Source organism: Brassica napus, chromosome C5 (genome assembly GCF_020379485.1).
Source record: "Brassica napus cultivar Da-Ae chromosome C5, Da-Ae, whole genome shotgun sequence".
NCBI classification, from domain to species: Eukaryota; Viridiplantae; Streptophyta; class Magnoliopsida; order Brassicales; family Brassicaceae; genus Brassica; species Brassica napus.
This window is the reverse complement of record NC_063448.1, coordinates 6,348,013-6,361,704: the sequence shown is the minus strand read 5'-3', so window position 1 is coordinate 6,361,704 and position 13,692 is coordinate 6,348,013. Positions and strand designations below refer to the sequence as shown.

At 35.2% G+C, this 13,692-nt stretch overlaps 1 protein-coding gene across 1 annotated transcript; it reads left to right on the top strand.

Annotated features, from left to right (window-relative positions):
* Positions 1 to 5,747: 5,747 nt before the first annotated feature.
* Positions 5,748 to 7,742, top strand: LOC106380989 (cytochrome P450 78A5). Its single transcript, XM_013820849.3, has 2 exons — positions 5,748 to 6,770; positions 6,870 to 7,742. Exons 1-2 carry the CDS (start codon positions 5,763 to 5,765, stop codon positions 7,485 to 7,487), a joined length of 1,626 nt encoding a protein of 541 aa, XP_013676303.2. The 5' UTR covers positions 5,748 to 5,762; the 3' UTR covers positions 7,488 to 7,742.
* Positions 7,743 to 13,692: the final 5,950 nt, after the last annotated feature.

The window sequence follows — 13,692 nt, the reverse complement described above, 5'->3', positions numbered from 1 at the left end:
TAAGTAATGTTTTTAAAATACAAAATTATAACACTAAAATATAACACATCCGTACCATTAAAAGAGCTTCGGTAAGGAGTGGCAAGGACGGCTGATTCTCATTTGGATTCTCTCCTTTAGCATTGTTTCTTTTTCCATAATACTAACATTATACTATTTATTTTCTATTGGTTAATTAATTACACCCACATGTTTTCATTTTATATGGAGCGCAAATGAATTCCAATCAGATTATTTGTATAACTAATACAGTATCACCAGCTCTATGCGATGTTGTATAACTAATACAGTATCACCGGCTTAAAAAATGGAACAAGGAGATATTTGGAAATGTCATTCAACGAAAAGAAAAGCTTCTAGGAGATATTAAAGGTGTTCAGGAACAGTTGGAGAGTAACCCAAGCAATGATTTACTCTTGAGAGAGGCGGTCCTACAGAAAGAGTTTGATGTGGTGCTGGAGCAAGAGGAAGTACGGTGGTATCAGAAATCGCGGGAAAAATGGATAGTTCTTGGAGACAGGAATACAAAGTACTATCACACAAGTACAATAGTACGGCGGAAGAAAAATAAGATAGAGATGTTAAAGGATGAGGATGGCCGTTGGGTGGATCAGTTGGAGGAACTGGAGAAGCTAGCTATAAACTATTACAAGAGACTGTATTCGACTGAGGATCTCAACCTTGATATAGAGAAGCTCCCTCAGCAAGGCTTCACCGAACTTACACGGGATGAGTTGGTGAGTTTGAATAAACCGTTCTCGGGAGTAGATGTTGAGAGGTCTGTAAGATCGATGGGTAAATACAAGGCCCCATGGCTGGATGGCTACCAACCTATCTTCTATCAAGACTCCTGGTAAGTGATGGGAGAGTCTGTAACTCGGTTTGGGCTGGAATTTTTTGAAACGGGAGTTCTCGCGGAGGGTATGAATGATGCAATGCTGGTCCTTATACCGAAGGTCCTCAAGCCACAAAAAATTATGCAGTTCCAGCCTATAAGCTTATGTAATGTTCTTTTCAAGATCATAACAAAGATGATGGTGCTGAGACTGAAGTATTTGATGCCTAAACTCATAGGACCTGCACAAGCAAGCTTTATCCCCGGTCGCCTGAGTCAAGATAATATTGTTATTGTTCAAGAAGCGGTTCACTCAATGAGCAGGAAGAAAGGGCGAAGAGGTTGGATGCTTCTTAAATTAGACCTTGAGAGAGCTTATGATAGAATTAGGTGGGATTTCTTGGAGGATACACTCAATGCAGCAAACTTACCCCAGATTTGGATTAAATGGATCATGGAATGTGTTACGAATCCTGGAATGAGTCTATTGTGGAATGGAGAAAGATCAGAAGCGTTTACGCCTCAACGTGGACTCTGACAAGGTGACCCCCTGTCTTCATATCTATTTGTGTTATGCATAGAGAGACTGTGCCATCAGATTGAGTTCTCAGTAGCTAACAAGGAGTGGACCATTTTTATCTCATGTTTGTTTCGCGGATGATCTGATCCTATTTGCAGAGGCTTTGATATCGCAGATTCGAGTAATACGCAAGGTCCTAGAGAGGTTTTGTGGGGCTTTGGGGCAGAAAGTCAATCTGGAAAAATCTGTAATCTTTTTCTCTGAGAATGTTCACCGAGATCAAGCAAATTCAATAAGCAATGAGAGCGGTATCAAAGGAACCAAGGAGTTGGGAAAGTACCTGGGTATGCCAGTTTTGCAGAAAAGAATCAATAAAGAGACGTTTGGGGGAGTGATTGAGGAGGTTTCATCTAAGCTCGCTGGATGGAAGAGTAGATTTTTGAGTTTGGCAGGAAGGATAACACTCACCAAATCTGTTCTCACATCTATTCTGGTTCATACGATGAGCACTATATCGCTGCCGATATCAACCTTGAACCAACTGGATAAGATCGCTAGAGCTTTTATGTGGGGTAGCAGTGAAGGTAATAGAAAGCAACACTTGGTGTCTTGGGATGTAATTTGTAAACCTAAAACATAAGGGGGGGGGGCTTGGCATTAGGTTGGCAAAGGAAATGAATATTGCTTTATTAGCAAAACTTGGATGGAGATTGCTGAATACAGAGGATGCTTTGTGGGTCAAGATTCTCTGGAAAAAGTTTCGAGTGGGTGAGTTATATGATCCAACATGGTTGATAGTTCAGGGAACTTGGTCACCGACTTGGAGAAGCATAGTGGTGGGAATCCGAGATGTGATTGTTCCGGGGATGCGTTGGATCTTAGGGGATGGTCGCATGGTCCGTTTTTGGAAAGATAAATGGTTGTTGGATGAACCCTTACAGAAATCAAGTATGGTGCAAATACCAGAACCGATATTAGAGGCAAGGGCTTGTGATTTATGGCAGAATGGAACTGGCTGGTTACTTCAAGTTATCGAATCATACATGTCAATACATGACCGGTTGAGATTGGCTGCAATAGAAATTGATGAAGTTACTGGTGCCCGAGATAGAATGTCGTGGGGGAGAGAGTAAAGATGGACTATTTTCGGTTAAGTCTGCATCTGCTTTTTGACTAGAGATGCAGTACCGAGACCGAACATGGAAGCTCTGTATAATCGGGTGTGGAGCCTAGTTGCTCCAGAACGAGTTTGTGTCTTCCTATGGTTGGTGTCTCATCAGGTTATCATGACAAATATGGAGAGTAAGCGTATACACTTGAGTGATAATGGCGTGTGCAGTCTGTGTAAAAATGGAGACGAAACTATTCTCCATGTGCTTCGAGATTGCCCGGCAGCAGCAGGACTATGGACGAAGAGCGTTATCCCCAGTAGACAACATCGCTTCTTTAATCTACCTCTTCTAGAATGGCTTTACGATAATCTAGCGAGTGACAAGCCAGGTAATGGGGGCCAGTGGCCAACAATCTTTGCACTTACTGTGTGGTGGTGCTGGAAATGGCGATGTGGGTATGTCTTTGGTGAAATAGGGAAATGTCAAGATAGAGTGCAGTTTGTTAGAGACAGAGCCCGAGAAGTGATGGAAGCGAATAAGAATCTAAGAGAGCGACCAGTTGCTGGGGGTCGGGTAGAGAAGCAGATAGCATGGCAGCGACCTGGGAGTGGCTGGTATAAATTGAATACAGATGAAGCAGCTAGAGGTAATCCTGGACTGGCTACTGCGGGAGGGGTTGTGCGGGGAGAGTACAGAATGTGGGAAGGGGGCTTTGCGATCAATATTGGCATTTGCTCTGCTCCCTTGGCAGAATTGTGGGGTGTTTACTACGGCCTGTGCATAAGATAGGATCGTGGCATTCGGCGGCTGGAGGTAGAAATATATTCAGAAAGTGTGGTGGGCTTTCTTCAGACAAAGATTCATGATGTGCATCCCTTGTCCTTCCTAGTACGTTTGTGCTATGGCTTCATTTCAAGAGACTGGTTAGTCAAATTTTCTCACGTGTATAGGGAAGCTAATCGTCTAGCAGATGGATTAGCTAACTACGCGTTTTCTTTACCATTTGGGTTACATTATTTTGAGTCGGCTCCAGAGCATGTTGCATGTTTTGTTGGAGGATTGTAATGGGGTGTCTAGAACTCGGCGAGTTTGCCTGTAGTTGTTGATTTTGTTTTGAAATAAAGAGTATGAGACTCATGTCTCCTGCAATTTACCAAAAAAAAAAGCTCTATGCGATGTTGATATTATTTTTCCTTTGTATCAGTTATTATAAAAGTTTATTGGAGTGGAGCATTTTTTTTATAATTAATGTTAAATTTATTTTAAAAACCTGTTTTATATATCAAGTGCAACTAAATTTGTAACTTAAAAAAAACTACTTTACAATATAGTGTCAAACCAAAATTGTAGAAGACCTACATGCTTTTAAATATCCATAGACCTTAAGAAGGCAAGTCGATTCCTCACATTCTTATCTAGAAGTTTATGTAAGATTTGAGCTGAACGGGGAGCTTCCCCATGTAGACGCTTGTTCTTTTCACACCATATCATATGGATGACAGTCTGCATTGCATATCTAACACATAGCCTCGACTTGAAATTAAACTGCGAACCCGAGAGTGATTGGAAAATCTCATTCCAAGACGTTGTGTGATTCCTAAATAGTATATATTTTCGTGAGGTTGCACCAGATCCAGAAAGAGAACTCACATGAAAAGAACAAATGGTTTCTAGTTTCAGCCAAGTTGTTGCAAAGCACACACTGAGTTGGTATAACCCTATTCCATCGCACCATACGATTCGCCGTATTAAGCCTATTATGCATCACCAACCATGTTATTTAGGCGTAGCTTGAGAAAACCAAACAACTTGTGCCCTGCACCAGATCCAATAAGAGAACTCACAGGGAAAGAACAAATGGTTTCTAGTTTCAGCCAAATTGTTGCAAAGCACACACTGAGTTGGTATAATCATGTTCCATCGCACCATAAGATTTGTCGTAATGAGCCTATTATGCATCACCAGCCATGTTATAAAAGAGTATTTAGGCGTAGCTCTCGAAAACCAAACAACTTGTACCCAAACACACTTCTGATGTATCACCCTAACAAGCTCCCATGACTCGTAGGTAGAGAACATTGTGTGATAATCAAATCCTCTCTTCCATAGGTTAACATCATGACCCTCCATGATTGACTCTTTCGTAGAATCAATTGTCTTCAATTTCATTATATCTCTGAACTATGTGCCTCCTCTTCTTATATTGCAAAATCACATCACTCAATGTGACATTTGAACTAACTCCCATATCAATAAAGTCTCTCTCACCAAATATATCAAACATAACTCCCCCATCCGACCAACGATCAAACCAAAATGAAGTACTCTTCCCATTCTTAATCTCCTTCTTGTAGAAATCTCGAGTTATGCTTTTGAGTCTAATAAGCTTTTTCCACATCCATGAACTTTTATTTCCTCTAACCCAACTTTCCAGAAAGTTTTCCCCACCAGCATATACTCTCTAATCCATTTACTCCACAGTGACTATCCACAGAACAAGCGTGATATCAATTTTAGACTATTCACAAAATTAACTTCTTTCAACTTTCACAAGCCTAAACCACCTTCAGCCTTTAGCTTATAAACAGCAAACCAAGTAATTTTTGCTTTAGAAGTTGAACTCTGGGCCAAACCAGAAAAATGCAGCAAACAAATTTTCTATTTCATTCGAACACTGACTTGGAAGTCTAAAAGCGAAGACCAGAAGTTAATTATGCTCATGATAATTTTTTATGTATGATAGAAACTATCTTCACTTTTTGCAAAATTATGTGTGTTACAATTGTATTTCGCTATTTATCTGAGCACATACCAATCCATAAGCTTTTACAATCTCCCACACAAATCATATGAATCACATTGTACGGCATGCTAATAATTTATCAAAAGAATTATTGCTTCCTGTTAGAAACACTCCAAAAACATTGTAAAAAAATTATCAGAGTAAAACAAGAAAAAATATCAAACAATTTTTAATTTAGGTTTAACAAAAATTTGACCAGATGACAATATAATTTTATCATAATAACTGAATTTAAATGACGATTCTCACATAAATTTTTTTAAAGCGATTTTCAAAACAATTTCGTAAATAACAAAATTACAGCAATATCAAAGAACTACTCCACCATTCTGTGGTTCCATCAGTAAAAGCTATCGACTTGCTTTTGAGACAACATAATCAATGCTAATACAACTTTTAAGCATTTAACCCAGCATTAAAAACCCTAAATAGTAAATTTAATAAACTTTCGGCGATGCAAGCAAGTGACCCATCTATTTAAACACCCTCCCCATGCACATCATTTCATATCTTCATCAACTCCTCAACACTTCTCTTTCCTCTCTCTGCTTCCACTACTTGCCTAAAATGTCTCCTGATGCTTACGTTCTGTTCTTTAACTCTCTTAACCTGGTCACCTTCGAAGCCTTTGCTTGGCTATCGCTTTTCGTAGCCACGGTTGCTATCTTTCTCTCACCAGGCGGACTCGCATGGGCCTGGACCAAGTCTTCCAAGACCCGTGTTTCAATTCCTGGTCCGTCTGGTTCTCTCTCCATCTTCTCCGGTTCGAACCCTCACCGTGTTCTCGCCTCGCTTGCCAAACGCTTCAAGGCCTCTCCTCTGATGGCGTTCTCCGTTGGGTTTTCTCGTTTTGTCATCTCCAGTGAACCGGAGACGGCTAAAGAGATTCTGAACAGCTCTGCTTTTGCTGACCGCCCGGTTAAGGAGTCAGCTTACGAGCTTCTGTTTCACCGTGCCATGGGTTTCGCGCCGTATGGTGAGTATTGGAGGAATCTGAGGAGAATCTCTTCAACGCATCTTTTCAGCCCGAGAAGGATAGCGAGTTTCGAAGGTGTTAGGGTTGGGATCGGTATGATGATTGTGAAGAAGATCAAGAACGTAGCTGGCGGTGGTGAAGTTGAAGTGAAGAAGGTGATTCACTTTGGTTCGTTGAATAATGTAATGACGACTGTTTTTGGTGAAAGCTACGACTTCGATGAAGTTAATGGGGATGGAAGTTTTCTGGAACGGCTTGTGAGCGAAGGTTATGAGTTGCTTGGGATATTTAACTGGAGTGATCACTTTGGTGTTCTTCGTTGGTTTGACTTCCAAGGAGTGAGGAAGAGGTGTAGAGCTTTAGTCTCTGAAGTCAACACTTTTGTCGGTGGAATAATCGAGAAGCACAAAATGAAAATGAACAACAACAACCTCAATGGAGAGGAGAGTGACTTCGTTGATGTCTTGCTTGGCTTGCAAAAGGATGAAAAGTTGTCTGATTCCGACATGATTGCTGTTCTTTGGGTAAGTGTTTTTCTTGTGGATATAGTTGCAATATATGTGAATTTTTTAATATTTGTTATCTGAAGTTTTTTTTAATCTTTTTTGTGTGGAATTATTTAGGAGATGATATTTAGAGGGACGGACACAGTTGCGATTCTAGTGGAATGGGTGATTGCAAGAATGGTATTGCATCAAGACATCCAAGCAGACCTCTACAAAGAGATAGCTTCTGTTACAAGTAACAACACTAGGTCCTTGTCTGATTCCGACATCCCAAAGCTTCCGTACCTTCAAGCTGTTGTCAAAGAAACCCTGAGGCTCCACCCACCAGGCCCCCTCCTCTCGTGGGCCAGACTCGCTATCCACGATGCCCACGTGGGTCCCAACCTTGTCCCTGCAGGAACCATAGCTATGGTCAACATGTGGTCCATCACACATGACGCCAGAATCTGGACCGACCCTGAAGAGTTTAGGCCTGAGAGGTTTATTGATGGTGAGGATGTAAGCATCATGGGGTCGGATCTTAGGCTGGCTCCATTCGGTTCGGGCCGTCGGGTTTGCCCGGGTAAAGCAATGGGTCTAGCTACTGTTCATCTCTGGGTTGGTCAAATGATTCAGAATTTCGAATGGGTTAAGGGTTCTTGTGATGTTGACCTCACGGAGGTTCTCAAGCTGTCCATGGAGATGAAGAAGCCGTTGAAGTGCAAGGCTGTTCCAAGAAATGTTTGTTTTGGTTAATGGATCCGGTTATCTGGTGTATCGGGTCGGCTACTTGTTTAATTAACTACTATGGGTAGTCTCTTTTAATAATTAATAATAATTATGGTTGGGAACTGGGAAGGAAGTTAGGGTTTTGGCACGTTGGTCGAACTTCTTTAGGGTTTTGGTGTCATGGTTTTTTACTTTGCTGTGTGTTTGCTTCATGTAACGTATTTTATCCCGTCCCTTTGTTTTCATGGCTCTTCGATCATATCTATAAAACTGATTAGCTAAGTTTTAAGGCATGCAAAATATCGTACTATATTTACACCAAAGAAAAAAAAGAATATCGTACTATATCTAGCATATCGTACTATATCTAGCAAAAGTCTCTTACTATATTTTAATATCGGATGCTATCTTCGCCATATGTAACAACCCGCAATACTTGATTAATACGTTGAAACATTAGTTTATTCAACTAACACAATCATTGAATTTGGATATTAATGTAGAACCGAAGTAACAAGTGAGTTGCTTAAATTATATTTCCTTATCAAAAAGAAACAAAAACATTGTTCTCAAGCGCCTAGCCTCCTATCGAATTGATCTAAAATAAATTGTGAAATCATAAAGCAGTCCATGAAGCTCGTTTGAATCCTCATCAGAGTTAACGAGCTTAATCGGGGAGAACATAGAGTTCTCAGATTCAAGGAATTTTTAATTTTGATTTTTCCAAGACCGAAGTTGAGTTAATTAGTTATTAGCCCTCTAGGCAGGGGCAGATCCAACAAGTTATTGAGTATAGGGCACATATTATAAAATATATTTATATTAGGTGTATTACATAAATTCTAAGTTAATTACTGAAGGAAAAACACAAATTAGTGTGGTGCACATGCAACACCTGAGCTCTTTTTTGGGTCCTCCCCTGCCTGTAAAATATAAAATAGAGCAGTATGAAATTTGCAATAGAAGATCTGGAAAAAAAAAAGTGCACAAAAAAAGAAGAAGATCTGGCTGTAAAAAAAGATCAGATGATTTATTTATTTTTACTCAAGAGTCGTATCAAAAGTTGAGTTTTGCTAGAAAGGAAACCGAGTACTAATGGTGATATGATCACTGATGAAAATGTCACTTGTTCATGTGTTAGCATGTTGATCAAGATGATCCACATGTCTACCATGTGAGTGAATAAGTGTGGTAAAGTTAGAATTCCCCCTTGGATATTAGGCTATCTGAACATAATAAATAATATGATAGTAGATCGTTGAACGATTTTCTCTTCTTACACACATGCTGATCCATCATTACGACATGATCAAAATTTCAAATTAGAAAAATGGGAAGAGTCTAAAATTACACCATATATCTTATGCACAGTTGTGAAATTCATTTCTTTGGTTTATAAAGCATTTCTAGCAATATATATATCTACTACAAAATAAAAACAAAGTACTCTTTACTGATCCTTAAGAAAATCCTCTTTACTGATGCTATATCTTTTTTAATTATTCACTAATTAGATTTGTTTTAATACCGTTTGTTTAGATTTAAGTGGTTAATTGTGTCGTCAAACTGGCAAATTAAACAGTTTAAAAAGATCATTAGATGGATTATTATGTGTTGGTTTTGCATTTGACGTGTTTGTTTTATCTCCTGGGGTTTTATCTTGATGTGAGTTTAATATGAATATCGTTAACTTATAGCTGAAACTACTTTTATAATGAAATTAATATTAGATATTATAATTTTGAATTTAATTTAGAGAAATTACAAGGTTCAACTCAACACTTCCTAACAATTAAAAATATCTGATGTATATACAATAAATTGTTAACTAAATATGTGATAATTATTATAATGGAATTTATTTAGAACCAAATAATATCATTTCTTATAATTGTGTAGTGATACTCAGAATACAAAATTTGTCATTTTCATATAGAAAAACAACATGTAAATATGTAATAGAGAAATATAAATTCCACTATAGATTGTGAGAAAAATGATGATATTCATCTCAACATTGAAATCGTATTCTCTTTCACATCTACTATATAATTATAGTCTTTTTTTTTTTTTGCAAACTACATCTACTATATATTAACCGCTGAATTAGACGCTACATCAATTTTCCTCAGCGTCGTTTTTTTGTTCTAGTGAATTGTCACATTATCAACCACATATTCAAAGGTGCACAAAGTAAATTTAAAATGTGCTAAAATGACGTAGACAAACAATGAGAGAAAATATAACAATCATAAATTCGATATATTCTTCTCCTTTGTTTTTTTTTCTCGAAGAATATTGTTTGTCCGATAGGAACTCAGCACCATTTAAAGTTTACACTAAAAATTAATATTATCAACATAAATGTTTAATGTATTAATGGATTAGATAGAATTTATGACTCATCTGTATTATAATACTCCTACAAGATCGTATCCTCGACGTTCCTCTTTTTTTTTTTGTTTATGAATCTTCCAACGTTGATTAACTATTCATTTTCCTTTATCAAAACAAATACTATTCATTTGTGTGAAATTAACAACTAATGTGTACTCCTAATAATATATACTCGAAGAATAAGAGCATATATGGGGAAATCCATCAGGAAATAGAAGGATCATGCTTTGGCCATTTTTTGACCAAACCAATGCTTTGCCATATTGCTGTAAGTATCTCGTTTTCTTACACCTTTATATATCAATAAGTATTATGTACAGAAGTATGATGTTAATATAGCATACTGTGATTGCTTTTCAGAGATCAATTCGTTTTACGTTTTTTTTTTTTTGAGCAACCAATTCGTTTTACGTCTTGTAACACATTTAAACAAGTTTTTTGGTCAAGACACAGTTAAACAAGCTTATCAAAAGGTAATTACCCATTGTATTTGTATGTTTTTATCGTTTCATGACTACAATATTTGGAATAAATTATTGTAGAATTAGATAAATGATTTGAAATGTGAGGACCGTGTGGCGTATTCTTATTATCTTTCAAATCACTGAAAGATTGAAATTTGATTAAGACTATTTGTTAGCCTTCAAATAAGGATTAATTTAAAATGCAAGAGGATAGCTAGGGTTTAGGCTTTTGGAAAAGAAAAAGACATATACCTTTTATAATAACCAAAGCGACGTACTGTAATCAGTTCAACATGTTTGGAAATGATTGTTTCAGCTGTATTGTATTCCAATTCGATATGATAGCGATGGTTCATACAAAAAACGTTATAATTGGAAATAATTAGTGAGTATATAATTTTACGTAAACGGTCGCATTCTATACTTATATATAAATTAACGGATGGCATGGGACATGGAAACGTTTCGATTGAAAGTGCTAAAGCACTTATCGAAAATAAAATATAAATATAAGATATACACACGATTTAACATTAGTGACATATGCCCTTTTTCAAAAAAAAAAAAAAAACATTAGTGACAAAAAATGAAGATAGATACACTACATTTTTGGATTTCGATATCCAATTAATAAAACTTTTCGCTAATCCAAAATAAGTGCAAGTTGCTTTCCTTCCCATCTCTTTCTTTCTTTAAATTTTCCATATTCCCTTGCATGATCGATTCTTCGTCTCCTTCATTGTAGATATGACTGATTCACCACAAACGGATTGGAACCAAAGAATCGATGTTAGTAGACACATTATCGAAAGTGACAATTATGTGGTTGCAAAATATATGCTTTGTTAGAAGATTCACATAAGTTCTTAAATCGTTGGATGCTCTCTTAACCAAAAATTAGGTAATATCTGGAAATTATTTTCTCTTGGTCGTGACTTTGTGAGTGGATATAATACTTTCAATTACTAAATATATAATTTGAAATATCAGTTTAGTATACCATTATGTTCCATTAAAAAAGATATCCTGTTTACATTTTTATGTTCCAAGATATTGAAAGCTCTTCTTCAAGCAAGCTGCCGCACTCTATATTGGGCATCTGATAAATGAATTTATATAAAATTTCCAGTGCCTTCAATTAATTTTAAATTTCTACGATTCAGTTTTCCAAATCATCTAGCATTATCATGATATACAATTGGGCTGTGAATCATTAGTCATCCACTACTCTGGGATTATATCTGCCTCTCATTGGGCAAGAGAATTGGATCCTTTGTCTTAGCTAGGGTTGTAGACATTAATTAGTTCATTAGTTATTTATACTTTTGTTGATCTTCAAGTGGCTTAATTAATGATTACGGTTCCTTTCGTAAAGCTGATTTTAGATGCTTTTGTTAAAGCCAAATATTCACTTGCAACTTATAACAATCGCGAGTTAACATTTTTAAATTATATTAAACTCCAAAAAGGCTTTGTATTTTCTGCGCCACTCATTACTCAATTCTCAATAGCACCCGCAGGAATTAAAAAAAAATCTATACAGTACATATGTGGGTACACGATACATCGGTCTGCCACAAGTATGGCCGAGTATATATGTAAATCCTTTTAGTTTCAAATGATCATTTACATCTATATTATTAAAATTGAAAAACACAGTTAGAATTGGAAAATTGATAATTTCCTTTTATTAATTTTATTAATATAAATTATAATTGCAATAATTGTATTTTCATATTTCACTCAGTTTTACAATTTTATTAATTATATTATTTTAACAATACATCACATCATTAATTATATTATTATAGTAATAGTGCATATTTTTATTTATTAGTTTTCAACATTAACTTTGTGCCAATTATATAATAAAAAATATAAAATAATTGAGTTTTTCATATGGTTAAACGTTCAGTTTAGTTTGTTTTACTAAATTATTATTTTTTATTTTACTTTCAATTGTGAAAAATTTCGTAGCCAAAAACATAATTCAAAAACATATTTTTTAATAAAATAAAAACTTAAATCAAAATAATAAAAATGTATTACATTTATTGTCCCTTAGTTTTTCACTTCATATAATTATGTTACTATATAAAAAAACTTTTTTTACTTCACTTAATTTAGCCAACTATATAGAAAAGTTCATTTTATTAGTTTATAAAATCAGTTAGGCATGAACTTTGACTATCTATTTAGTACGGGTCATTCCTTTTGGTATCGTTATTTTTTCGTTAATTAGGTCCGTTTGAATATTATAAATTTATATGTGAGTTTTAAGTTGGGTCCTTCTGGGTCGGATAAGTTCGGTTATGATGTATAAAAGCCTAAAAATTTCTAAATAACAAATGTATCTGAAAGGGGTTCATATATTGTACCAAAAATAACTATATTACCTGATTCGGTTCGGATCTTTTGAATACAATTAGTTATATTACGAAACATCTAAAATATATGACAATAATTATGAAAAACAAATATCAATATATAAAAATGCAAAACTAATTTCCGCGCACATGCGCAGATCAATCTTTAATGTGTTTAAATAAAATTTATTTCACATAAATATCTCATTATTTTTTCTTGTTGAGTGGGCTAGTGGTATGTGCTCTCATTAAAAGTTTAAAACAAATAGAATTCCCACGTTTGAGAGTGGGTTAAAGTATTTTCATCTTTTTTTTTATTAAACTAGGGGAACCCGCCCTACGGGCGGACAACGAATGAATGAATAATATAAAAGTATTTTAAATTGTAATGAAAAAGTCAAACTATAAACTTATTATTAATTAAAATAACACAGACTTTAATTATTTGTTTTGTTATTTTTATTAGACAAAATTTTTGTCATCATTATAAATAATTCGATGAAAATGATAATGGCTACATTTAATTTTTTAAATATTTGTTTTACTTGGTTACGAAAGTACTAAAAAATTATTTATGCATAATAGTTGTTTAGGTATAAAAAAATATTAGGTATAATAGTTATTTTAATTTGATTAGGTATAAAAAATTAAAAATAAGTTTTAATAGTTGTTTCATTTCAATTATGCATAATATTTAAATTATTTAGGACGATAAATATTTTGTATATTTAGTTCATCCATGATCTAAAATCCTTAGATTAAGATATTGAAATACTTTCACGCAACTATATAAAATCTTATAATGGTGCTAATGATTCTTTAATAAAATGTTTGACATACATTCAACGATTCAATCGATGATTGAAAAAACATTATTTTTGATTTGAGTGATGTTCAGATGGTTTGATCAATATTGAAAATGGATTCAAACAATGTTATGTTCAGCAGATTTTGATTTTTTTCAAATATGCTATGATGAATTTAAAATATATCATTCACATAATA

Coding starts and splice junctions, on each gene's coding strand:
- LOC106380989 (XM_013820849.3), top strand. CDS start 5,763: ATGCACATCATTTCATATCTTCATCAACTCCTCAACACTTCTCTTTCC. Junction 6,771..6,869: donor ACATGATTGCTGTTCTTTGG/GTAAGTGTTTTT, acceptor GGAATTATTTAG/GAGATGATATTTAGAGGGAC.